Source organism: Sciurus carolinensis, chromosome 1 (genome assembly GCF_902686445.1).
Source record: "Sciurus carolinensis chromosome 1, mSciCar1.2, whole genome shotgun sequence".
Lineage (NCBI taxonomy): Eukaryota > Metazoa > Chordata > Mammalia > Rodentia > Sciuridae > Sciurus > Sciurus carolinensis.
In genome coordinates, this window is record NC_062213.1 from 194,040,401 (window position 1) to 194,067,960 (window position 27,560).

Genomic DNA, 27,560 nt, shown 5'->3' on the forward strand with positions numbered 1-27,560 from the left:
AAAAAAAGCGCGAAATCTAATCCAGGTGCAGAGGGGCACCGGGTGCAGAGGGGCACGCCTGCAATCCCAGCCAATCAGGAGGCTGAGGCAGGAGGGGGCAAATGAGATCCTGCCTTAAAATAAAAATAAAAGAAAGGGCTTGGGTACTGCTCAGTGGCAGAGCGCCCCTGGGTTGAATCCTCAGTATGGAAACAAAGTAAATCACCCCAGCACACACCTAAAAAATTGTCCAGAAAAAATCTTTCGAATCGGCCAAGACTTGCTATTGTTGAAACCTGGAAAAAACCCAAAAAGCTGGCCAAGGAGCCATCTGGGGGGCAGACTGACTACAGCGACGCTGATGGGGTCAGGGGAAGCAGACATGTCCACGTGGGGACTTCTTCAGGGTGTGGACTGCACGGAGAATACCAGACAAACCATCCGACACACTTAGTGGGCTGTGAGACCTGTCCCCGTCAGACTTGAGCCCAGAACACAGAGTAGGGAAATGGGCCGGGGCCAATAAAGAAGACATAGAACTTTTCCACGCTTCATAATCCTACAGGAGCAGAAACGACAAAAAGATGTGATGGGCCAGGTGAGTGTGAAATAAATGGAAAATGAAACTAAGATTTGGTAAAATAAATTGTCTAAATCACACAATAAACAGCTTCCTCCTGACACCTTAAAATGATTCCCACGTCCCAAATGGAGACAGAGAGTCTAGATGGAGACATTAACGATTGTGGGGGGCCAAGAGTACAAACAAGAGGCTCTAGTTATCTCTTTCAGAATGAAAAGTTTTCCAGTGGCAACCCTTTGTGGATTTTCTAAATCCTTGTCTCTGACACTTGTCCATTTTTCCAATAGGTTGACTTCAGAACTGATTCCCACCAAGTCAAACCACAATCATAAGCTGGGGAGATAGCTCAGTTGGTAGAGTGTTTGCCTCGCAAGCACAAGGCCCTGGGTTCAATCCCCAGCACGAAAAAAAAACCAAAAAACACAATCATAATTTGTATTCCTAGCCTCCAGAACTATGAGAGAATAATTTGGGTTTTTTATTTATTTTATTTTCACTTTTATTCTTTTTGGTACTGAAGATAGAACTGAGGGCCTCTCTTATTCCCAACCTACATGCCCAGCTTACCCCACAACACACACACACACACACACACACACAACTTATTTTTTGAAACAGGGTCCTGCTAAAATTGCTGAAACTGGCCTAGAACTTGCGATCCTCCTGCCTCAGCCTCCCTGGTCACTGGGGTTATAGGTGTGCACCACTACACCACGATTTCCCTTTTTTTTTTTTTTTTTGTAGTTGTAGATGGACAGAATGCCCTTATTTTAACATGCTAAGCAAGCGCTCTGCCACAACACCCCAGCCCCAGATTTCCTTTTTTTAATAAGAGATGGGGTCCACATTGCCTAAGCCAGTCTCAAATTTCTGGGGGTCAAATGATCCTACTGCTTCAGCCTCCCATGTAGTTGGGAGAATAGGCATATGACACTGTGCACGTATTTTGAATGTATAGCTAAAGTTTTGGGGTTTAAAATTTCTTTTAGCTGGACACAATACCTTTATTTATTCATTTTTATGTGGTGCTGAGGATGGAACCCAGGGCCTCACACGTGCTGGTAAGCGCTCCACCACTGAGCCCCAACCCCAGCCGAGGTTCTGAAGATGGACTGAATGTGAGAGAAAGAGAAGTCAAGGGTGCCTCTTGGGCTTCTGGAAGGGTAGAGCTGCCACCTACTGAGACGTGCAAGACTACAAAGGACACTTGGGAGGACAGTTGGGATAAGGATACGTTTGGACCTGGAGAGTGTGTGACATCTACTGTACACAGGAGATGCCAAGTAGGCAGGAGGACAAGCAAGACTGGCACTTTAGGAGTGAAGGCAGCTCTGCAGATAGAATTTGGGAGTCAGCTACAAGAGTGGTTCTTAAAGCCAGGAGAGGAGAGGAGAGGTGAGGAGGAGGCAGTGAGCGTAGGCAGAGGAGAGACCCAAAGATCTCGCCTACAGGCCACTCAAGCTGGAAGGCTGGAGAGGTGAGGAAGAACAGCAGAGGACATTGGAAAGGAAGGGCCAGGGAGAAAGAGGGACCCAGGGAGAGTGCGCTGTCCTGTGTGCTGAGGTGTTTCTAGGAGGAAGGGCTCCTCCTTGGGCCGTGGGCTGCTGACAGGTCTAGCGAACAGTCTGAGCTCACCTCTGGATCGCACAGGGTGGAGGCCCTCGGCAACCTGCATCTGGAGTGGTAGCAAAGCTATGGGGCTCAAAAGAATTCAGGAGGCCATTGTTTTGTACTGATTTCCTGCACTAGGCTAAAAGAGCAGATTACAAATCAAGATGGACTGCCTGCATGCACAGGGCCCTGGGTTCAATTCCCAGCACTGCAAAAAAAGAAAAAAAAATCAAGATGGAGTTACTCATGCTAAAGTTCCACCAAACCGAAACTTAATTATTATCTGACCTTCAGGGAAATTGCTTCTTTTTTCCCTCTGTACTGGGGATTGAACCCACAGTTTCACACATGCTAGGCAAGTGCTCTATCACTGAGCTTCAACCCCAGCCCTGACTTTCAGGGAAATTGTAACAAGGATTTAGATTCTTCGCTTTTGCCTGCAAAAGTCCAAAGGATGGCAAATGGCAGGATTAAAGACTTGGCAACTTGGCACGGTGCACACCTGTATTCCCAGCAACTGGGGAGGCTAGGGCAGGAGGATCATAAGTATGAGGCCAGTCTCAGCAATTCAGTGAGAACCTGTTTTTGAAAAGGGCTAGAGATGGGCTGGGTTTGCGGCTCAGTGTAGAGCACTCGCCTAGTATGTGTGAGGCCCTGGGTTTGATCCTCAGCACCACATAAAAATAAAAGTATTGGGGCTGGGGAGATAGCTCAATCGGTAGAGTGCTTGCCTTGTAAGCACAAGGCCCTGGGTTCAATCCCCAGTACCAAAAAAAAAAAAAAAAGTCTAGAGATGTATCTCAGTGCTAAAGCACCCCTGGGTTCAAGCCCCCAGTGTAAAAAAAAAAAAAAAAAAATTGGCAGCTCTACTTTCATTTTGCTTCTATCTCTTTTGCTATCAGGTGCCTTAGATTCCAGGAACAAGGTCTAATCTTATAAAGATCACGTGAGGAAATAGAAGCCACCTCCTGGCACTAGCAGCCTTCTTTTGGGGGTCCAATTCTGAGATAATGATGGACACACCAACCCTGCACCTGCTTTGGCAGCTGTGCACAACCCCAACCCTCGCCTTCTTTCCTTGTCTATAAAACCTCAAGACAGGGCTAAGGACAGGGGTCCCCTTGGCTTTCTGGTGTAGCTGCACTAATGAAAGTTCCCTTCATGCTTTGCACCATTATCTTTGGTTTTGGGGCTTCTGGCCATACCTGATTTGTTGGCTCTCCAGAGTGGACCCTGGCCTAGGATTCCAGTAACAATACCAGAATGAGACGGTCATATTTTCCATCTGGCCAGTTTCAATGGACTTGTAAGAAGATCCTTCTGCTTTAATCCTGACCAATAAAACAAACCCAAATCGGAGGGAACCTGCCCTTAATCAATCAGTTGTTGCTGTGGTCGTCCTCTTGGTCTGATTGAACCCAGGGCGCTCTACCACTGAGCTAGTTCCCAGCCCCCCCCCCCCCCCCCCCCCCCCCCCCCCGTTTTCTTTTCTTTAGAAAGAGGATCTTTCTAGATTGCCAAAACTGGCCTGAATTTGCAATCCTCCTGCCTCAGCCTCCTGAATAACTAGGATTACAGGTGTGCACCATTGTGCCCAGCTGTAATTTTGCCTTTTGATGGTGGTTTTGCAGGTAACAGAGGCAAGACTTTGGTTTGGAACAGATTTGAGGAGGAAGGGGCTGGGCTGTGGCTCAGTGGTAGACACTACATAGCACGTGCGAGGGCCTGGGCTGATCCCCAGGACGGCACAGCCTCTAAAAAGGGAAAGCAGGGAGTGAAGGTGAATTCCCAGAATTTCCTGAAGCGGATGCTGAGGACTGAGGCCACACGTCTAGCAAGCTGTGCAAAGGGAAGGAAGGGAAGTGGCTGCTTGTAGTTGCCCACTCATCTTTGGATGATGAGACTTACCCGCCTCTGTACCTGTGAACCGGGGCTTTTTTCTTGGCTGGCCTATAATCCTAGAGACTTGGGAGGCTGAAGCAGGAGGATTCAAACTTCAAAGACAACCTGAGCAACTGAGCGTGAGGTCCTGTTACTAAGAGCTCAGCCCTCATCCCTGATGCCAATCCAATAACCAAGGCAAGGAAAAAGAAATTTTATTGCTTTGCTAGCAAAGAAGAAACACAGGGGATTGTGATTCTCTCAAGGGGAGGGTTTTTTTTTTTTTTTTTTCTGTCTTCCCCAAGTATTTCTTTCTTTCTTTCTTTCTTTTTTTTTTTTTCAAAGAGGTGATTCAGAGAAATCCTGTTTCCTGAGATTAGGGAGGAGAAATCAGGAAGAAGACCCAGGAGGCCAGGGAGGAGAAGGTTAGGAGAAAGAAGAGAGCGTGACAGTGTTAGAGCAACAAGGGATATCATCCAAGTGTCCCAGTGGTCCCCTTTTCGCTCTCAACACAGCTCTTGCTGCTCTGCAACGAAGGCGACCAGTTTTTAAAACGGCCCTGTTTCCCCTGCTCTCTCCTTGCTCCTCCCTAACCTCTCCCCTCCCTAATCTCGGGGGAAACAGGATGACCTTTCTTCCCCATCCTAGGCAGTTACCTGTCCTTGAGCACACACCCACCACAGGAACAAGTACTCCAGACTTTGGGGATGGCACCTGAAGGCCAAATTAACAAGTGAATTACCACTCCGACAGAGAGCACGTGGAATTAGCCTTTGAATCACCTCTTTAAAAGCCCTCTATTCCCCTTGATGGGCAGAATCACAGCCTCTGGGACAGGAGTCGTTTTTTTTTTTTTTTTTTTTTTTTTTTCTTTGCTAGCAAAGCAATAAAACTTTTTTCCTTCTTGTCAAAACTGTGCCCTCATTATTGGATTGGCATCAAGACAAAGACCAAGCTTCTCATAACACCAGCCACTAGAGAGGCGAGGCAGGAGGATCACAAATTCAAGGCCAGTTTGAGCAATTGAGACCCTGCCTCAAATAAATAAATAAAAAAGGGGGATGTGGCTCAGTGGTAGTGTCCCTGGCAATGGAGTTCAAGGTGACAGGGCTTGCCTAGCACGTGCAAGACCTGAGTTCAAGTCTCGGTAGTGCAAAAAAAATTCATTTCACTGCCGGGCACAGTGGCACGTCCTGAACTCGCAGCAACTCCAGGCTGAGGCATGAGGGTTTCAAGTTTGAGGCCAGCCTTAGCCATTTAGGGAGGCCCTAAGCAATTTAGCAAGGACCCTGCCTTAACATAGACGAGAAAACACTCGTGGAGTGGGGATGTAGTCAGTGGTAAAAGTACCCTTGGTTCTACACCCAGTACCAAAAAACAAAGGAACAGGGACAGTGGTTGGAGGGGGGTATGGGAATCAAGAGGGCTGTGAAATTTGGTTAGCCTCGCTCAGCCTCTCAAATTGCCAGGATCACAGGTGTGTGCTGCACCGCGTCAACACCAAGGATGACTCGAAAGTTAAATAAGAGAGAGGGAGAAATACTGGTCAGACAATACCAAGCAGCAGGCAGCACGTCTAGGCCCTGAATACCTTTGGAATTTCTCATCTCACCCACCTGTTATTGGCCCCAGCCCGCCTTCTTTATCTCTGGCACTATTACCGCAACAGTCCTGCAAGAGGTTCCTCTGCCTTTGACCCCGACTCAGACTGAAGAAACTATACAAACTGCAAATCTCCATTCTATCATTCACCAGCTTAAAATTTCCAGTGAGTCCCTTGGATAAAAGCAGGGTCCTAACCTGCCTTTCCATTCTAATCTCTCATCTCCCGTCTCAGACTCTGTGGCTCCCCCACAGCTATTTTTTTTTTTTTTAATTTGTGTCCATGATCTGGAATGATGTTTTTCTCTATCGTGACAAAGTTGCACTAATCTTTTGTTTATTTTTGCAGTACTGTGGATTGAACCTAGGGACCCTACCACTGAGCTATTTATTTTGAGAAGCGGTGTCATGAAGGAGCTGTGCCATTAACATAGATCAGACATGCTTGTATCTTTCCACAATGTCAGAACTTATTTTTAATTTTTGAATGTGCAGTCTTTTTAAAAATTCATTTTTTTATATGCAGTGCTGAGAATCGAACCCAGGGCCTCACACGTGTGAAGCAAGTGCTCTACCACTGAGCCACAACCCCAGCCCCAGGATTTATTGAATAACAAAATCAGACAACACCACTTTCAGCAGTGACAGTAAGTGGAATACTGGCGGGTCACCTGCTAGTCAGGAGCAGGGTAATGACAGGTTTTTTGCTTTTTTGGTACTGGAGATTGAACCCAGGGGTGCTTTATCACCCTCGTCCTTTTTATTTTTTGAGACAGACTCTCCCTAAATTCCTGAGGGGCTTGCTCAATTATGGACACTGCCCTGGAACTTGGGCTAGTCCCACCCCACCCTTTTAAGTCGCTGGGATTCTGGTCATGCACCACCACACCAGGCTCTAGATGTGAGAGGTTCACAGTGAAATAAAAGAAATTAAAAACCTGCAATCCCAGTGACTTGGGTGATTCAGGCAGGACTGCAAGTTTGAAGCCAGCCCAGCCTCACCAACTTTGTGAGACTCTGTCTGAAAAAAAATAAAAAGGGCTGGGGATTTAGCTCAGATGTAAAGAACCCTCGGGTTCGATCCCCAGTACAAAAGTGAAAAAAACGAAAAACAAAAAAACTGCGTAAGAACTCACTTAGGGCATAAAATTGCCAAAGCGCAGGAACTTATTCTAGGGCAAGGTCCAGAGGGACAGATGCTCTTTTTCAGAGTGTCACCTGTAGTGGGTGGTCCACGTGGCAAGAGAAATCACACTCTGCCAAAGCCCAAGGACAGGGATTGGCCCAAGGACAGAGATTGAGGTTCATCATTGTGCAGATTTTCTCGAGAAAGGTTCTTTTTTTCTTCTTTGCGGTGCTGGGGATCAAACCCAGGGCCTAACTGAGCTATCTCCACAGCCCGAGAAAGGTTCTTGAGTGGCGACGAGGTGACAGGGTTGATGTGCTTCTGCGACCAGTCTCAGGATGATCCTCCATAATTTTATGGGCCTTGAGTGAGCGGGTTGCTTCATTTGGTGGTCTGACATGTTCTACAAGCTTATGGGCCAGGTTTTTCTGACAGGTGTTTGATATGCCCATGCACCCACGTGCTTCTGATTAATGCCGTAAGTTCACAGGCAGGCCTTTCTATGAGCTCATTTAATTCATCACTTTGTGCCCTGTGGCTGTGCTTGGCACGTGGTGCTGGGGGGTGGTTTACTCAAACAAGGCCTAGACTCATTCCACCTCCTACCAGGGCCCACTCATGCTTAGAACCTAACCTCACTGCTCTGCTACTGAAGCTTATCTCGAATTGGACATTTTCCTCTTTCTCCCTCTCCCCGCTGATTGCCGAGGTAGCAAGCTCAACCTTCCTCCCACCCTAGGCTGAGTTATCCGTGCTTTGGCTCACAGGCCACAGGAATGAAGGAGTGCAGACTTGGGAGGTGGCAACCACAGATCTGAGAAATGGCTTTCTCTCAAGGTTACAAAAGAATTATGACTTCTGACAAGGCACAGCTGAAGTGCAGCCTGTGAATCACCTCTGAACCCTCTATTCCCCGCAACAGAATCATAGCCTCTGGGACAGGAGTCCCATTTCCCCTTTGCCAGCAAAGTCATAAAACTTTTTTCCTTTTTCTCAACCTTGTCTTGGTTATTGGATTGGCATAGGGGACAAGGACCATTTTTGGTATCAACCTCAGCAATTAAACTCAAAATGGAGTATTCTTGGCCATCTGTCGTTTTATGAAACGGAGATAACACAGTCAAACAGTGGTCCACTTTGTGCTTTGAATTTAAACAGTCTTTACTGCTCTGCCCCTGTAACTTCACTTATTTTTAATATATATATAATTTTTTGTGTAGATGAGCACAATACCTTTATTTTATTTATTTTTACGTGGTGCTGAGGATTGAACCAAGGGCCTCCCAAGTGCAAGGCAAATGATCTACTACTGAGCCCCAGCCCTAGTTCAAGTCCATTTTATTTCAGTACTGGGGATTGGATACAGGGGTGCTTTACCACAGAGCCACATCCCCAGCCCTTTTTATGTTTTATTTTGAGACACGGTCTCACTAAGCTGCTTAGGGCCTCACTAAATTGCTGAGGCTGGCTTTGAATTCAAGATCCTTCTGCCTCAGCCTCCCAAACTGCTGGGATTACAGGTGTGTGCCACCACACCCAGCCCTGAGATTTAATTTTTAAAATGCACACGTTTCTTTCTCTCCCTCTTTCCCTCCTCCTTCCTAATCTCTCTTGTTCCTAATCTTCAGGTAACTTGATAACTTTTCTTCCCCATCCTAGGCAGATTTATCTGTTCTTGAGCACACACCCACCACAGGAATGAAGTAATTCAGACTTTGAGAATGGTACCAGAAGATCTCAGAAATGACCATTTGGGAAAATTAACAAGTAAATTCTCTAACACAACCCGCAGAATGTAGCCTTTAAATCACCTCTTTAAAAGTCCCCTGTTCCTGCTGATGGGTAGAATCAGAGCTTCTGGGGTAGAAGCCTCCTGTGTTCCTCCTTGGCTAGCAAAGCAATAAAACTTTTTTCCTTCTCAAAATTGTGTCCTCATTGGATTGACATCGGGGACAAGGACTGAGCTTTTGGCAACACGGCCTCTCAGCAGTGAAATATCAGATTATAGGTATGTTACGGCACACTATTCCACTCATCTTTTAATTGGTGGACTCAGGGGTTCTTCCGGGAAGCCTTTTTCCAAATACATCACCCTCCACCCTTTAACAAACTGGGAAGAGTATCTTTGAATTTCTATGGCTCACCCCTCAGCAAATTCCAAGGGCAGGAACCCCTTCTTATTTTTGTCAGACCTTCCAGTTAAGTGCTTAATGAATCCAGTTCAAGGTTACCCAGCTTGTAAGCAGGTGTCAGAACTCGACCTTAGCCCCCTTAGCGTTCTCATTCAAATGTAAACTAACAGTGCGCTTTGCAGCTTGCATACCATTTAGATAAAGAATACTTTAAGTCCTGTGGCAGAAATGGCAGAAAGAAAATGATTTTGTACCCGGGAGCTAGGAAGGAGCTTTGCTAAAGAACTACGATATCAACATGGGGTAGAGTTAGGAAGAGCGAGACAGGTATAGTGGCGCATGCCTGAAATCCCAGCAATTGGGGAGGTGGCAACTTCGAGCGCAGGTTCAGCAATTTGGCGAACCCTGTCTCAAAAAAAAAAAAAAAAAAAAAAAAAAAAAAGGCTGGGAATGTGGCTGAGTGGTAAAGAGTCCCTGGATTCGATCCCCAGTTATAACAAGTAGTCAAGAAAAGGGAGCCCGCTGGACGTCCCTGCGCGCGCGCCCCGCAGCACCTGCAGCTGCCCGAGCCCACGCACCTGCAAGACTACACGTTCCAGCGTGCCTCGCATTTGAGTGGCGGCGCGCAGTGCGTGCCGGGACACGTAGTCCCGTTCCAGCTCAGGAAAAGCCAAGAACGCTCCGTGACGTCAGCAGGGCTCGGGAAAGGAGTCGGAACCAGCTCAGGCTCAAGTTAAATCTTCCTCCAGAGAGGTGACCCTGGTTTCTTTGGTGACCCGGCTTCTGCTGTAGACAGGGCCCGCCCCGCAATCCAGGAGGACCTATGGTGTGCGTTGAGTAGCCTCTCGCGTGAATCCACTGTTAAAGGGGAAGTACCGGACGCAAGGACACTCAGCCTTCTGCCCTCGGGGCGCAGGCTTGTTAGAATAGTGGTACGCAGGACGCCACCCCGGGGGTTGAGACGCTGCTTCCCCCGCTGCGGCGGTGAGGACGTGGCAACACCGCCTTGGACAGCCTCTCCCCCTTCCGCCGCCCGTCCGGTTAGAGGCGCGGGTGGCGCAGGGGCTGCTGGGAACGCGCATGCGCCCACCGCTGCGGGGAGTACACCTTCAACGTCCGTGGGCGCGGGTGGTGTCGGGTGGCGGCGGCGGCGCTTTGCGGCAGGTCGTGCGGGTTGGGCGCGGGCGGGCGCGGCGGCAGTGGCGCGCACAGGTGATTGACTGGCCATCTGGCTGAGGGAGCGCTTGGTCCTCTTCGCTGGCAGGTGGCGGAGCCCGTTTGGGCGGCAGCGGAGGCGGCGGCGGCCGGGCTTGCGGGGCGCTCCTTGGGCTAGGGCCATGGCCCCGCGGCTGCAGCTGGAAAAGGCGGCCTGGCGCTGGGCGGAGACGGTGCGGCCCGAGGAGGTGTCGCAGGAGCACATCGAGACCGCCTACCGCATCTGGCTGGAGCCCTGCATCCGCGGCGTGTGCAGGTGAGGCCCGCGCACCGGGCTCCGCGGGCCCCTGGCGCTGGAACTTGGAAAGCCGGGGCGGGTTGCGGGAAGGAAGACCGCGGCCCTTTGCGTGCATTCGGGATGCGCAGAGAAGAGCCAGGTGGAGGGTCCCCCTTTCCGCGGTCTGCGCGACCTGGGAAACGCACCCTCCCGGGTCTGCGCGGAGGTGATGCTGTTGAAAGCCCTTTAGAAAGAGTGCTGAGTTCTCATCCAGAAGATGGCGGTGGAGATGGTTGAAGGTAGGGGCCGAGAACCAAGCAGACACTGATGGTTTGTCTGTCTTGGCCACCGCCAGGCATTTTCACTTGTTAAAAGGAACTTGCTGGAAGTGAGCTTCATCATGGTGTACCTTCTGTAGGCAGTGACACCGAAGGCCTTCTCATTTCAGTATTATGTTTGGAGGGAGCAGCTTCAGGAAAACCTTTGGTTAACCTACGTCATCGGCACCTTCCATCCCCAGTTGACCTTCCCTCACTCTTAGATCTAGTATTTTAGTTTTCTTCAGCCTTTTTTGTTGTTGTGTTTTTTTTTTTTTTTTGGTCTTCCTGATTGCATGCGACTACGTGTTTGAGCTATGCAAATGTTGTTTTTCCCTTTTGCTTTCCCTTTGAACCTTGCCTTTTCTTAACACCATCTTTGAGATTGAATCGTTAGGCATTGCGCCAGGCTTTTGCCTTTTTTTTCGCTTTGTAACTGTATTTCTAGTTCTCGTTCGGGAGTGTTGTTGAATTGGCTTGGTCAAGCCGGGCATGCTCAGTAAGTAGGCTTCTTTCAGCAGGCATTTAGTGAACGCTTTCTGGAGTTTTTACATTCCGCTGGGGGATCCAGAAGGAATGGAAGTTACGGTCTCTGGCTTTGGAGTTGCTTTGTTTAAAAAGTGAAACAAGTTAGGAAGCTTCCAAACATAAAGCAAGCCAGTTATTCCAAGCCCCCGGCATCTGGCTCACAAGGTTGGCAAATCTGACTCCCAGGTGTAAGTTGTTGAAATGATAGACGTCAGTGTGTAGATAGATTTATTTTGGTACTGGGGATTGAACCCAGGAGCACTTTACCCCTGAACCACATTCCCAGTCCTTTCTTATCTTTATTTTGAGACAGATTCTCATTATATTACTTAGGGCCCCTATAATTTGCTAAAGGTGGCCTCGAACTGGATCCTTTTGCCTCAGCCTCCCGAATTACTGGAATTATAGACATCACAGACCTTCACCACTGCACCTGGCCTGTGTATAGAACTTAAAGGGCTTTATTGAGCCATATTTAGCATATCAGACAGTCCACCCATTGAAAGTGTACCATCCAGGTTCTTTTTTGGTATATTCATAAAGTTGTGCAGCCATCACCACAATCTGGTATTATAAAATGATTGACTCACTTAAAAAAAAAACAAAAAAAGCCTGTACCCATTAGATTAGCACTGTATCCTCCTCCCTTGTCTCCCTGATTTGCCTTCCCTCCAAGCAACCACTGATGTACTTTCTGTCTCAGCCTGTTCTGTGCATTTCATGTAAATGGAATCATACAATATGTGGCCTTTTGTATCTGGCCTTCACTAAGCTTAATTTTTCAAGGGTCCTCTATGTTGAAGCATGTATCATTTTATTCCGTATGACTGAATAATCTGTTGTATGGATGTAAACAACCCCCCCACCCCCACCCATGCTGGGGATTGAATCCCTCAGGTAACATCTCCAGCCCTTTTTATTTTTTATTTTGAAACAGGGTTTTGCTCAAGTTGCTCAGGCTGGGCTTGAACCTGTGGTCCTCCTGTCTCATCCTTCTGAGTCACTGGGATTACAGGCATGCACCTCTGCCCCTGGCTGTCCACTCAAAAGTGAATGGATATTGTCTGTTCTTTTGGATACATACCTAGGATTTCATCTACTGGGTCGTACAGTAATTCTGCGTTTATCTTAATGTGGAACTGCCAGGCTCTTCCAAAACAGCTGTACTATTTTATATTGCCACCAACTCTGCATGAGAATTCCAGTATCCTCATCCTCACCAACTCTTGTTTCCTTTTTTTTTTTTTTTTTTTTTTTTTAATCACACCATCTTAGTGGGTGTGAAGTGATACTTTTTTTTTTATTATTTTCTTTGGTGCTGGGGATGGAACAAGAGTCTTGCACATGCTAGGCAAGTGCTCAACCACTGAGCTATACCCTCTACCCCTTTTTGTGGTCAATTTGCATTTTCCTAATGGCTTGTTGGCCATTTTAATTTCTTTTTATTGTCTGATAATGCATCATGCATATGTATGTCCAACAGTTTACATATCTATTTATTAGTTGATGGACATCTGGATTGTTTGCTTTATTGGCTGTTATGAATGATGTTATGAACATTTGGTATGAATTTTTATATGGACATTTGTTTTCATTCTTCCTGGGAATATATCAAGGAGTGGACTTGCTGGGTCAAACAGTAACTTAACATTTTGAGGAACTGTCAAGTTCAGTGGCTCACAGCAAGGTATGAAGATTCCCGATTCCTCATCTTACATGTCTGGCTTTTGTGGTTTTGATTTGCATTTCCCTGGTGACTAATAATATTGAACATCATTTCGTTTATTGGCCATTTATATATCTTCTTTAGAGAAATGTCTATTCTAGCTCTTTTCCTCTCGTTTGTGGTGCTGAGGATCTAACTCCGCATGGCAGTGCTGGGCTGGTGTTCTGTCGCTGAGTCCCACTCCTAGCCTGCTTGTCTCATTTCCTCATTAGCACACCACACTTTTCCTACTTAACCCAAATGAATCCTTAAAAATCACCAGTTTTGTGTGATTATTGGTTTACTAGGTGTCCTGCCCATGAGCCAGGGCCCTTGTCTGTCATTGTTCACGGCTGCTTGTCTTTTCTGCAGACCAGCACATGTATGCCAGGCAGGACTTCATCCTTAACTGATTGTTGCATGAAAGCGAAAGCCCCTGCTTAGGTCCAGGCGTTTTCTTTTCTGTCTTTTTTTTTTTTTTTCTCTTTTCTGTGTATCTGTTGAATTAAAATTTTTTTGTGGGGGGGGTGGGGAGCGGGGAGCAGGAGATCGGGAGTGCCAGCAAGTGTCTACCACTGAGCTACGTCCTCAGCTTTACCTTTTTCTTTTTTTTTTTCTTTTTTTTTTTTTTTTTTTTTTTTTTTTTTTGCGGTACTGGGGATTTGAACCCAGGGCCTTATGCTTGCAAGGCAAGCACTCTACCAACTGAGATATATCCCCAGCCCTGCCTTTTTTTCAGAAATAGATTTCATTATGTTTAAGCATACAGCATGCTGTTGTGGGATATGTATAGGTAGTAAATGTTACCATAGTGAAGTGCATTGACATCCATCATCGCAGGTGTTCTTGTGTTTGTGGCGGGGGCAAGAGCAACTGACATCTTAAATTTTGTAGCTGTTAATTGGGTTTGTAGTTTTAGAATCAGACAAGTCTGGACCAAAAATGATTTGGAATTCTGTGTCATGTGGTATTGAACCTAGGGGGAAGTTGTACCACTGAACTAATTCTCAGCCCTTTTTGTTTTTTACGTTTTGAGACAGGTTCTTGCTAAGCTGAGGCTCTTGCTAAGTTGCTGAGGTTGGCCTCAATTTTTTTTTTTTTTTTTTTTGGTACCAGGAATGGAACCCAGGAAGCGCTTAACCTCCACATCCCCAGCCCCTTTTAGCCTTAGAAAATAATGTTAAGGGGGCTGGGGAGATAGCTCAGTCAGTAGAGTGCTTGCCTTGTAAGCACAAGGCCCTGGGTTCAATCCCCAGCACCCAAAAAAAAAAAAAAAAAAAAAAGAAAGAAAGAAAGAAAAGAATGCTAAACTGTTTCCAAAGTGATCACACCACATTTTACTCATGAGCAGTAAATGAGAGTTCAGTTGTAACACATTCTCCTCAGCGCTTGGTTTAGTCTTTAATTTTAGCTTTCATGGTAGGTGTGTTGTGTTGTGGCCTGATGGCTTTCATTTGCATTTATAACAAGCGTCCTGCCTTAAAAGTACTGCCTACTAACTCATTTCGCCTGCCTGCTTTATTTTATTTATTTATGTTTTTTGGCTGGGGATTCAGGGGGCGTGGAATTGGGATCCTCCTGATTGAGCCTCCCGAGTAACTGGAATTAATTACAGGTGTGCGCCTCTGCCTGCCCGAAGGTCTTTTGTTGTCGATACAGGTGCTTTGGTGAAGATGTGTTGCAGATACCTTCTACTCTTGCTTTTTTTTTTTTTTTTTTTTTTTTTTTTTTTTTTGGTAGTGGGGATCGAACCCAGGGGTGCTCTACCACTGAACTCCACTTCTAGCCCTTTTTAGTTTTTATTTTGAGAGGACCTTGCTAAATGACAGAGACTGGCATGGAACTTGCAGTCATCTCTCAGTCTCCCAAGCAGCTGAGGATGCACCGTCACTCCTGGTTGTTTTATTTTTTATTTTGTTTTTTTTATTTTTTTGGTGTGTGTGGGGTTACCAACAATGGAATCTGGGGTGCTTAACCACTGAGCAACAAACGCAGCTCTATTTTTTGAGACAGGGTCTCACTAAGCTGCTGAGGCTGGCTTTGAACTTGCAAGCCTCCACTGCACCTGATGGAATGAACTTTTTATTCTTGTCAGTTGGGAAGGGAGGGCATGGAAGAATTTAGGATTACCTGTTCCCTGTGATTGTATTAGTTAGTTTTTTATTACTTCAGTGAAACACCTGGCACAGGCTACTTGTGAAGAAAAGAGGTTTAGTTAACTTCCACAGTTGTGGAGGTTCAAGGGCAGTTGGCTCACTTGTGGCGAGCCCCTCTTGGCTGCTTCAGGTGGCCTGGGATGGCAAGCAGTCACATCACCGAATGGGAAGCCAGAGAGAGGCTGGGTGGGGCCGGTGCAGATGGCTCTGAAGAACTCCCAGAGAACGGGCACCCTTGTAGAAGTGCCATCGTCCTTTCCCAAGGGACCTTCCTCTCCTAAAAACCCCATCACTTAATGGTTCCACCACCTCCAAATACTGCCACCCTGACGACCCTACGTCCAACTCATGGGACCTGGTGGACCCCCACAAACTGTCCAGATCATAGCTGTGATTTTTAGCAAATAGAACCGTGCTCCTCCAATGACCGCTGACAGTGAACATGGCCGCCGCTAGAAGCAGCGACGCTCTGAGGAACGGGAAGGGAAACAAAATTAAACAGCATGCGACTGTGTTCTGAAAATGATACTGTCACATCACCACAATGGCCTGCGCAGGTTGCGTGTGCTGGGCTACAGGTGCGAGCGGGCCACAGGAGGAAGCGACTGAGAGGATAAGGGAGAAGGGGCTGCTGGAGGTCAGGCCCAAGAGCTGCTCAGATTTGCTGCTGGGAAGGGCTCTCCAGGATCAAGTCGTGGGCTGCGGTAAGCCACGGCTGTCCCACCAGTAAGGTTAAGAACTTCAGAAATCCGTCTTCGTCACAGACCTGGTTTCCTCATCGTGCTGTCAAGGTTGGGGGGGGGGTGTTCTGGTTCTTTTTTTAAGGTACTGGGGATTGAACCCGAGGCACCGTACTACTAAGCCACATCCCCAGCCTTTTTTTTTTTTTTTTTTTTTTTCAGTAGTTGGACACAATGTCTTTATTTATATTTTTAGTGGTGCTGAAGATTGAACCCAGTGCCTCACAGGTGTGAGGCAAGCAAGCGTGCTCTGCCACTGAGTTCAGCCCCAGGCCCTTGTGTTTTATTTTGAGACAGAGGCTTGCTAAGTGTCTGTGGCTGACCTTGACCTAGTGATCCCCCTGCCTCACCCTCCTCAGTAGCTGGGATAAATGGTGGTGTTGCCACTGCAGCAGAAAGAAGTTTTGAAAGTGGCATGAATACTCTAAAGGTTTTCAGTACAGGTCACCAGGATCTGCTCCTACCAGCTGTGTGTGACATTTGAACATTCCTGTCTTTTCACTTTCTCAGAAGAAGAAGGGGGAGGGTATCTTTTGATCACCTGTGAAGTTGGACCAGTGCCCTACTGAGCTACATTCCCAGCCATTAAGCTGCGATTTTTGATTAAGTTTTTTGGTTTTTGTTGTTGTTGTTACTACAAAATTTTTTTGCTGGGGTATAATCACATACCATAACCTTCACCCACCCAAGTCTTTTTTTGTTGTTCTATGAGGTGGGAATTGAACCCAGGACTTTGTGTGTCTTACACGAGTGACCTGCCACTGCCCCAGCCCTAACTTTTGAGATTTGGGAAAATGAAGGTGTTTCATTTTTGGTTGGATGATTGAATTTTTAAGCTTTAAAATGTATGCTTAGACTTGAAAAAATTATTTTTGCTGGGTGCAGTGTCACACATCTGTAAAACCATACTAGGGAGACCGAGGCAGGAGTCTAAACATTTGAGACCAGACTAGACATAGCTTAGACTTCATTTTAAAATAAAAAAGGAGTGGAATGTAGTTTAGTGATAAAATGTCCCAGGGTTCAATCCCCACTACTGCCTTCTCCCCCAGAAACGTTTTATATCTTCTTGTGATACCGGGGATTGACTCCAGGGTCTTGTTCATGCTAGGCAAGTGCTACTGAGCTGCCTCCCAGCCCCACATGAAGTTTAACGTACATTTATTTATTCAGTTATTACTGAATTCGCTTTGGCAGATCAATTCTTCCCTAAATGTATTTTGCCCTGGTAGATTGGGGATATAAATGCTAGATGACATGTTTAGCATTGTTTTCTTTTTGTTGTTGCTTATGTCTTTCACATTTAAACTTGAGACTTTTCTTTTTTGGGTACCTGGGACTGAACCCTGGGCGCTTAACCACTGACTTTCATCCAAAGTCCCCCCCACCCCACCCCAAACACACACACAAGGCTCTGGTTTTTATTTAAGGCAAGCAAAGCTTTAGACGTTGAGGACAAAATTACATACAGAGAGCTCTGCAGTCACTGAGTTCTGGTTCATACCCGTCAAGGTAAAGAGCACTTTTTAAAAAATTGTTTGTTCTACTTAGTTATATGTGACAGCAGAATGCATTTGATTCATTGTACGCAGATGGAGGACAGCTTCTCACTCTCTGGTTGTGCGGGATGTAGTCACACCATTTGTGTAGTCGTACACGTACACAGGGTAATGATGTTTGTCTCATTCCACCATCTTTCCTTCCTCCACTCCTCTCCTCCCATCCCCTCATTTCCCTTGACACAATCCAACGTTCAAGAGTGATTTTAAAATATGTGTATTTTTAGTTGTAGATGGACATAATACCTTTATTATATTTATGCTGTGCTGAGGATCAAACCCAGTGTCTCACACGTGCTAGGCAAGTGCTCTACCACTGAGCTGCAACCCCAGCCCCGAGAGTGCTTCTGTCACTGGAAAGTTCTTTCGTATTCGTTTCGCGTTCAGCTCGCACACCCCTGTTGGCAGCTGCTGCTCTGATTTCTTTATACACAGATTAGTTTTGCCTGTTCTTGAACTTCATATTAATGGACTGTAAGAGTGGTTATCCTTTTGTGTCTGTGTTCCTTTGTTCAGAATAATTTATTTATAAACTGAGTAGTTAGTTTGTGGCTGAAAAGTGTTGTGGTATGAGTATATGATAATTTATTCCGTTGGTGGATATTTGGGATCACTTGTAGGTTTTAATACACTTTGGCAGGAGTGCTGGGAATCGAACCCAGGGCCTGGCACGTGCTAGGCAAGCACTCCACGACTGGGCTGCTCCCCCAGCCCTTGCTTGCAGTTTTTAACTGTGTTGTGAGCAAGCTGGAGGTTTGCATTAATTTTTACTTGGATCCTCATTCTTATGTACAGTTACATTGTGTGTGTATATATATAGTGCAAGTTTAATTAACCCGTCTCCCATAAATAGAACCTGGGCTTGCTTTCATTCAGTCTTTGCTATTTCCAACGATGCTTTAAGCAGCGGCTTTGATTTTGACTTGTTTTGCATGCGAGCAGGTGTGTATGTAGAATAAGTGCTCGTGGGATTACAGAGTACCCAGGTAATGCGCTGGAGAAGTTGATGAACATCAGAAGCTGTCCATCACAGATATCGTTCCATTTTTTTTGTCCTCACTAGCGTGTATGAGAAGCTGCCTGTGACCCATTGGCCTGGTTAGAGGATTTTTACTTTTGCCACACCGTTAGGCAAGACAGAATGTACTTGATGGCTAGGTAATGCCATGGGACCAGGTAAGTCCTAGAGCTCAGTGGTGGAAAAGAATGAGCTGTGTATCTGGCTCCCTGGAGGCTTCATGGAGGCTCGCTCCTCCTGGTCACTTGGACACCCAGAGCAGCAACCACCCCTGGAAACTTGGAGGATTTCAGGGCCATGAGAAATGCATGGCTTGGAAGTGCATGCCTCATTTTTGCTCACAACTCATTGACCCAAGCTCATTTCATGGTCCTGCTCACTCAGGAGGTATCCAGCAGGAGGCCAGAGGCCCAGTGAAGAGCATGCTCATGACCACGCAAGGCACCTACATCTAGTTTATTTTGCGTTGTTTGTTGTTGTTATCACTTTTTTTCTTTGTGGTCCTGGGGATTGAACCCAGGAGTTCTCTACCACTGAGCTACATCCCCAGCCTTTTCTGTGTTTTGTTTTGAGACAGGGTTTCACTAAGTTGCCCAGGCTGTCCTTGATCTTCTCTCACAGTTCTGGAGGCTGGAAAGTTCATCCAGGCACCCGCATCTGGAGTGGGCTTTATTACATGGCAGGTGGGACCGCAAGGGACTCTGTCCTCACTTGGTCGAAGAGTGAAAGAGGGAGAGCCCCCCTGAGCTGAGGCAACGCCTCAGTGGCTCGAGTGGGCATCGCCTTTACGACCTGACCAGCTTCCAGTAGTTTGCACTTCCAGGCACTTGCATTGGGGATGAAGTTGGCAACGTGTATTTTTGCATTGTTTTAATTCGAGGCCTTTACCTTAAGATTCAGTATCTGGTAGGGCTGAATCCTGCCGCCTTGTTCTCCTAGCAGTTTAACATTTGCATTAAATCCATGATATATCTGCTTGGTTTAAAAGGCTGTTACAGTTGCATGAGATTTATGACCCAAGCCTCCGCCTCACACAGGCTGGTAGGCACTTGCTCTTCCTCTGCTCGGCAACCCCACCCTTTGTTTTTTGTCAAGCAGGGGTGAGCAGCTGAGGTTTTCCTTCTCAGTTGAGTTCATGGTGGTACAAGGAGAAGGCCCTCTGCAGGTTCTGGAGGAGGGCATCTGGCAGCCTTTAACACTTTTCTTAAACAGTGAGCCCAATTTTCTCCTGGAGGACTTTTTAACATTGTTTTAGTAGTTAATTTGCTCTTGGGAATTTTTCTTTTTAAATTGCCCAGAAAAATTGAAATTCAAATGAAAGATCCTAATGTAATATGAAATATTTCATAGCGGCCTGAATCTCTGGAGATGAGAAGAGGCTCTTATGTTCAGAGACCTTTTTGGTGAAGGCACAATATCTCCCAAACTCGTAGAGAGCGAGCAGCCCCTGTAACAGTGTCCACTTTATGCTCCGAATACAGCTCTTGCTGTTCTGTCACCACAATTCATTGTTAAAGTGGACGTAGTTCTTTCTCTTGCTCCATGTGCCTCCCTGACTTCTCCCTCCCTAACCTCAGGGGAAACAGGATGACCTCTCTTCCCCATCCTAGAGAGTTACCTGTCTTTTTTTTTTTTTTTGGTGCTGGGGATCGAACCCAGGGCCTTGTGCTCGCAAGGCAAGCACTCTACCGACTGAGCTATCTCCCAGCCCCGAGAGTTGCCTGTCTTGAGCACACACCACCATAGAAGCGGAGTAATTCCTACTTTGGGGATGGCACCAGAAGATCTCAGAAATGACTGTCTCCCAAATTAACAAGTGAAGTACAACTCACAACAGAGAACACATGGACTATAGCCTTTGAATCCCTCTTCAAAAGCCCCCTGTTCTTGCTGATGGGCAGAATCACAGCTTCTGGGACAGGAGTCCCCTGCATTCTGCATTTCTTCTTTATTAGCAAAGCAATACACCTTCTTTTTCCTTTTTCTTAAAACCATATCCTCATTATTGGATTGGCATGGGGACAAGGACCAAGCTTTTGATAACAGTCCTAGGTATTGAACCCAGAGGAAATTTACCACCTAGCCATACCCGCAGCCCTTTTTGTTTTTTGAGTCAGGGTCTCACTGAGTTGCTGAGAGAAGCCTCCAACTTGTGATCCTCCTGTCTCCGACTTCAGGTCCCGGGATCACAGGTGTGTGCCATCACAGCCGTAAAGCATTCATTACGTGCTTTAAGTATGTTTTTGTGGTACTCTTCCAACCGGCCTTGCCCCAGTTGGACAAGCACTCTGCCATTGACCCACAACCAAGCCCTTTTTTTATTTTGAGACAGGGTTTCCCTAATTTGGTTAGGGCCTCACTAAGTTGCTGTGGCTGGCCTCGAACTTGGCGATCATGTGCCTCAGCCTCTTGAGTTGCTGGGATTACAGGCGAGTTAGTCCTGCTTTCCCCTTGCGGGGAATTGCACCCAGGCCCTGCACGTTCTAGGCACATGCTCTGATGCTGGACTGCATCCCCGTCCCTGAATTCAGCCCAGGAGCTACCTCTGAGTGACAATCTTAGCCCCCTTTTTGGTAACAGGACTTCCCTAAGTTGTGCAGACTGGCCTCAGCTATTGGTCCCCTTTGTCAGCCTCCTGTAGTAGAGGTGTGCACTGCTGTGCCTGGTTCCCCAGCCCTTTTTAATTATTTTCAGACAGGGTCCTGCTGAGTTGCCCAGGCTTGCAGTCTGTCCTTACTACTGCTGCCCAGGCATCTCTCCTGTTTAAAATCAGAGCAGTGGTCTTCCTGGAAAGCCACACCGAGTGTCCAGGAGCCTCTCCCTGCCTGTCCTGCAGCTGTTTGGTGTTCTTATGTAGTGCAGATTTGGGCAGAACACCCGTTAGGGGGGTCAGATTCACCATTCTGCATTTCACTGCCTCTGTGTGATTGCATCTTCCGTGAACATTTGCCCAGAAGTAGAATTGTTATAAATAACCTTAGTGTCATTTAACATTTTTGAGACATTTTCTCTGCTTTTCCCAGTTTTCGTAACATCCAGTGTTGATTTATAATAAGAAATAGTTTTTTAGAACTAGTCATATTTGGGTTTTGTACCATTTCTGGCCCTTAGCTCCCAACACTGCTGGAATTTCTAGGGTGATGAGTGTCTTTTGTATGCTAATGGTGGCTGAGTGCTGCCTCCCAGGTTGCCTCTTGCTGGGGACAGGCTGGCTGAGGAGTGGCAGCTTTCAGCCCGGCCCGGCTTCCGAGAACCAGAGAGCAGCAGAATTGACCGGCAGCGCCCGCTGAGCTCTTCCATCATGCCTACGTATTGGAGCCTCCAAAAGAACACAGGGCAGGCCAGGGGCAGGTGCAGCAAGCAGGTGCTGCCAGCCTGGTGCTCCCCAGGTCCACAGGGACAGGCCTTCCTCGTATTTTCGGTATTTTTGACACCAGGAACGAAACCCAGGAGTGCTTAACCCCTGAGCCGCATCCCCAGCCCTTTCTGTATTTTATTTAGAGACAGGGTCTCCCTGAGCTGCCGAGGCTGGCTTCGAACTCAGCTGTCCTTCCTCAGCCTCCCAGGCCACGTTCCTTGTGTTTGACCCTTCCACACTTCACCAGTGTACCTCTTCAGGTGACCGATCCGCTGTGTCCTTTACAGTGTCCCTGATAACAAACCAGTAAGTATAACAAGCGTTTTGCTCTCAGTTCTGTTAGCCATTCTCGCCATTGAACCTAGAGCAAGGGGTTACGGGAGCCCGCGACTTACAGCCGGGCAGGAGTGCTGCAGACCTTTGGTTGGCATCCGAGTGGGCAGTCTTGTGGGACAGAGCCCTTAACTTGTGGGGACCGAACACTAACTCTAGGTACAGTGTCAGAATTGAATTGAACCTTAGAACACTTTGCCACCATTAGATTTGGTCAGTGTGGGAATAGCTTGTGCATCTGGCATTAGAAGTGTTGTTTGAGTGGAGATAAAGCACTTTTTTCTCTGGTGGTGTTAGTTATTCTCATTAGCAGTGAGTGGATAGGGGCTCTCACTTGACCTTGGTTCTTCAGAGTATTAATGTTGTGCAATTTTTGCTGATGGATTAAGTGAAAACACCTTTTGTGGCAGTTTTAAAGTTGCCTGTCTCTGGAGTTGAATTTTTTCCCTGTAATTTTGTGAGTGGTTTTTTGCTGCTGGCTTGTGTGGTGGGGGGGTATGTGGATTGACCCCAGAGCCTTGAACAGCCGCCAAAGCTGTTCCTCTGAGCCACACCCCGGCCCTTTTTATTTTTTTGAGCCGAGATCTCCATCAGTTGCCCAGACTGGCTTCAAGGATGAGGTCAAGGCCGCCTCAGTCTCCCAAGTCGCTGGCTTTAGAGGCGTTTGCCGTCTTGCTGGGCATCATGCTAGCAAGCTTGGGGGGTTTTAGTCAAGAATGTTGAGAAATTCAGATCAGTGTTTTAAAACTGGCAGCTAATTTCTCTATGAAAAGGAAGCCTACTTGATTAGAGTTTGTTCTTTTTCTTTAGCCTGAGGACATTACCTAACGAGCCTGCTAATTAATGACTCAAGTGACTTGACCCTGGGCATCCTCCACTCCCCCCATATTTCATTCTGTGGAAATATGTTTTGTTTCTGGTACTTGAATTTAGGATGCCTTTCATCCTTGTGTGCCTATGTGGTAAGAAACGGTAACGTGCTCTCCAGTTCAATAACATGAATAGGTAAATTCGGAAGTTTCACACACTTATTTTTGTACCCTATTCATCTACCCTGTTTACTCTCTAGTTCTGTCTTTTATTTATTTTCTGGCGGTGCTGCAGATGGAACCCAGGAACTTGCACTTGCTAGGCAAGTACTGTGTTCTACCCCACTGGGCTGCACCCCAGCCCTGAACTCCTATTCTGTAGGTAGTTTCATTAGACGTGTTTACCCTTTGTTTCTTTCTTTCTGTTCAAATGAACCAATACATGTCTGTTTTCAGATTGCCTGTCTTCCTCATATGAACATAATGTACTATAGGTGCTATTTTAAACTTCAGTGTTTTTTTACTTAATGATGTGTCTTTGAAATGATTCCACATTAGTTGCATCTTTTTTCGTTTCACAGTTGTATAGTACTCCATTGTAGTTTTTGCAGTATTCTGTTTGAGCATTTGGGCTGTTTTAATATTTTGGGTTAAGTACCAACTTAATGCTGTAATGAATAACCTAATGCAGATGTTTTTGCATTGCTAAGGTATATTTTGTGGTGAATTCATTGAAAAGAGATTGCTAGGTCCGAAGGGAGGTTTGTGTAGGTCTGCTAGAGACTGCCAAACCCCCCTCTGTAAAAGTCCCACCAGTTTATACTTCTCCAGCAGCGCATGCGGGCCTACTTCGAAATAGCCTCGTGTCTTGTGCATTCTGATTTTGGCTAGTCTTATAGATGATAAGTAGATGAGAAATGATGTCTTATTGTAGTTTTAATTTGCTTCTCATCATGAAATTGTGGGAATTTTTATTTTTTAGTTTACTTTGGAAAAAAACAGCTTTATTGAGATAATTCACATGCATACAACTCACCCATTTGAAGTGTACAGTCTAGTGGTTCTTAATATGTCACTAAATTGGCACAATCCATTATATATATATATATATATATATATATATATATATATAATCTTTGCAGTGCTCAGGGTGACCCCAGGGCCTCCTGCAGGCTGCTCTGGGGCTCTGCCATTGAACCACATCCCACGTCCCCAGCCCATCACAGTCTGTCTTGGCTATTTTTGCTACATAAAAAAGAAGCTCCATAACCATTTTTAGTCATTCTGTTCCTCTCCCGGGTATTTTAAAATTAAATGATGTTTATTGTTTCCTTTCCTATAGACGAAACTGCAAAGGAAATCCAAATTGCTTGGTTGGCATTGGTGAGCATATTTGGTTAGGAGAAATAGACGAAAATAGTTTCCATAACATCGATGATCCCAATTGTGAAAGGAGAAAAAAGGTAATCCTTCATTTTCTAAGTGATTGCTCTGTCATAGTCTTTGGTATTTGTTCTTGCTTCGCTCATGATTAAGACCCTTTCTGACTGCATGTGACCTCCTGCTCTCAGATAAGCAGTGGGACTTGGACCTGAGCCACTCGAGGGCAACAGTTGTTCACATTCTGCTTTAGACAGGCAGCTGCGCAGTCCCGTTAGTCTTTCGTTGTTTTAGTTTGAATACCCATCCTGTTTGCTTAATTGCATGTTTTCTTTTGAACTTAAAATGTCCTTAAAGGAGGTGCTGATTCAAGGAACAAGTTTCTAGAAATGATATAACATTGCATTTTAGGGCTTTTATTTGTGTTACTGTATGTATGTTTGTATAAAACAACTTTACTTTAAAAAAAGGTCAATATTCCTAACCATAAAACTTGGCATTCACGAAACAGCAGTTATAGAGTTTTTTGTTTATTAAAAGGAATAATTGTGGGTAAAGTTCAGGATTATTCAGCCTTTGTAAAATGTTGGAACCTGTTCCTTTTCCTTCCCCCGATTTCCCATACCCTACTCTGATCTCCAGGATATAAAAGAACTAGTCTAGAAACTCCTTTGTTGTCTTACTGAATCGTGGCAGTTTAGGAATACAGCAAACAGAAAGCATATGTTATGTGTTCAGAGCTGACCTTTTCTAGACCCTGCTGCAGTGACCTTGGGTGTGGGTGGCCGGAGCAGCCTACACCACCAGGCTCCCCACCACGGGCTTTCCTTGAAACTGCTTGCCTGTAGCTGCTGAGGCTGCCCACGTTGGTGGGAGGCTCTTAAAATCTTTAATCTGAAAATTTTTAAGTAATGCTCCTTACAGACTTTTTGTTTACAGGGGAATGACTGTCACACTCTGTATTTCTGCAGAACTCATTTGTGGGCCTGACGAACCTGGGAGCCACTTGTTACGTCAACACATTTCTTCAAGTGTGGTTCTTAAACTTGGAGCTGCGGCAGGCCTTGTACCTATGTCCGAGTACCTGTAGCGACTACATAATGGGAGATGGTGTCTCAGAAGAGAAAGGTGGGTTGGGCCCGGGAGGGGAGTACGGTACCAGCCAGGCACTTCTGAACCACCTGGAGGGAGTGAAACCGAATGCCCAGGAGAGGCCCGGCTCTGGGCTGGGGCTTATAAATGGAGTCAGGATTCCAGGTAGTTGTCTTTTTCTCTCTCCTGTGTGGTGATCGTGTTGGCACCAAAATGGTTAGTGTTCCGATGAAGGAAGCATATTTGGTTATTCATAGTATTGCTTAAGTCTACAGATTTTCGGTACTGTACTCTGTAATTATAGTGCATTAATTTGTAGTGATTGAGCAGAAGTTATTATTCTGTTGCCTAGATTGACAGACTTGATAAATATTTCAATATGACCACAGTCCTTGGGCCTCATTCCCAAAAGGCAGACTTAAATGAAATTCTCTAAAATAAAGATTAAATTCATTAACCATAGCAAAGCCACCCACTGATGTGTTACTATCCTCATTGTAAATTTGGACAGAATTAGTTTCAAACTATTGCTACTGTAATCACTTATTTTCATGTACAGTATATGAATTGTTGATGATATTGCTTTATGTTTAGGCATTTCCTATTTGAGTTGGGGCTTTCTGGAATGAACCAGATTCTTCCCAAAGATGGCAGGTGGGAATGTATTTTAAGATCATGCAGGTCTGAGAGCTCCACGTGGGAACTTTACACTCTTACTCCCTTCTGCAAGACCTGTGCTGTTGTTTTATATGCTCTGATTGAGGCGCATGGCCCGTCTTGGGCTCCAAGATAGAAAACAGGCTTCTTAGGCCCATGACATCATGTGGCTGCCTAGACAGTGGTAATACTTTAGTCTTTGTTAATATCAATCTTGGCTTCAAAACATGGTGCTCAAAAAAACTCTTAAGAAAAGAAAAAAAAAAGTTTTAGGGTACCAGGAATTGAACCCAGAGGTATTTTACCACTGAGCTACCTCCCTAGCCCTTTTTTTATATTTAATTTAGAGGCAGTGTCTCACCAAGTTGCATAGGGCCTCCCTAAATCACTGAGGCTGACTTTGATCCTCCTGCCTCAGCCTCCCAGGCTGCTGGGATAATAGGCATGCACCACCACGCCCAGCTGAAAAATTCTTTAGGACTGAGGGTATTGCTGACTGGTAGTGTTTGCCTGACATGCTTGGATCTGGTCCCTGCACCAGAGAAAAGAAAAACAAAAACAAAAAATTCCAAACCGAAAAGTTTTCTTTTCTTTTCTTTTTTTTTTTTTTTTTTTTTTTTTTTTTTTGATGGTGGATGGTGGTGGGGATTGAACCCAGGTCCTTGTGCCTGCAAGGCAAGGGCTCTACCCACTGAGCTATATCCCCAGCCCCCTTTTCTTCTTTTTCTTAATCTGGCAATTGAACACAAGGGCATTCTGCCCTGAGCTACATCCCCATCCCTTTTTGAGACGAACCTTAGTCTTGCTAAGGTGCTGAGGCTGGCCTGAAATGTGATCCTGCTGCTTCAGCCTCCTGAATAGATGGGATTGCAGGTGTGCACCACCGTGCCCAGCTAGTTTGCATGTGTAAATTTGTGTTCATAGTATATTCTTTAAAGTAGTAGTGTAACTGGCATAGTGGCGCATACCTGTAATCCCTGTGACTCGGGGACTGAGACAGGAGGATTGTAAGTTCCAGGCCAACCTCAGCAATTTAACAAGCCTCTCAGCTTTAGTGAGGCCCTGTCTCAAAACCAAAAACAAAAATGGGCTTGGGGATGTAGCTCAGATCCCTGGACTGGATCCCTAGTACCCAAGGAAAAGAAAGAAAATAGTGTGTAAGAAAGATAAATAATTTTAAATGGGTTATTTTCAATTTTTAGCATTGTCTTGCTGATGTGTAAATTTATTAATGGGCTAGTGAGAACATAGTGAAAATTTAAATTTGTTTTATGAAATGATATGCCCTGGTTTTTGGTTCTATGACTTTTAAAGTATATCTTTAAGCAATTACGAGAACATTTTTAAATACATAAATTTTATGTTTTATCAGTCATTGACAGTGTTCTCTGAATAAAAATTTGCACTCTTATGCTGATGTTAATAGGAGTATACAGTGTAGTGGGAAGGGTGTGTGTTTTTTTTTTTTTTTTTTTTTTAAAGAAATCGTGGGATCTGAATTCTCTTTGCAGCTCAACCACTTTCTTGTTTTATAGACAGGAAAGCCAACAGGGTTTTGAGGT

At 45.8% G+C, this 27,560-nt stretch overlaps 1 protein-coding gene across 5 annotated transcripts in view; it reads left to right on the top strand.

Annotated features, from left to right (window-relative positions):
* Positions 1-9,720: 9,720 nt before the first annotated feature.
* The window catches only part of Usp48 (ubiquitin specific peptidase 48), a 66,956-nt gene continuing 49,116 nt past the window's right edge, over positions 9,721-27,560 (top strand). For 3 of the 5 annotated variants that reach the window (XM_047548295.1, XM_047548302.1, XM_047548287.1), the window contains exons 1-3: positions 10,179-10,385; positions 24,212-24,332; positions 25,221-25,377. In XM_047548295.1, coding sequence (XP_047404251.1) covers positions 10,252-10,385; positions 24,212-24,332; positions 25,221-25,377 — 412 coding nt within the window. In that variant the 5' untranslated portion in view covers positions 10,179-10,251. Of the gene's footprint in view, positions 9,743-10,178; positions 10,386-24,211; positions 24,333-25,220; positions 25,378-27,560 lie in introns of those variants that run through there. The other 2 variants (XM_047548316.1, XR_007108177.1) reach the window with 2 other exon arrangements.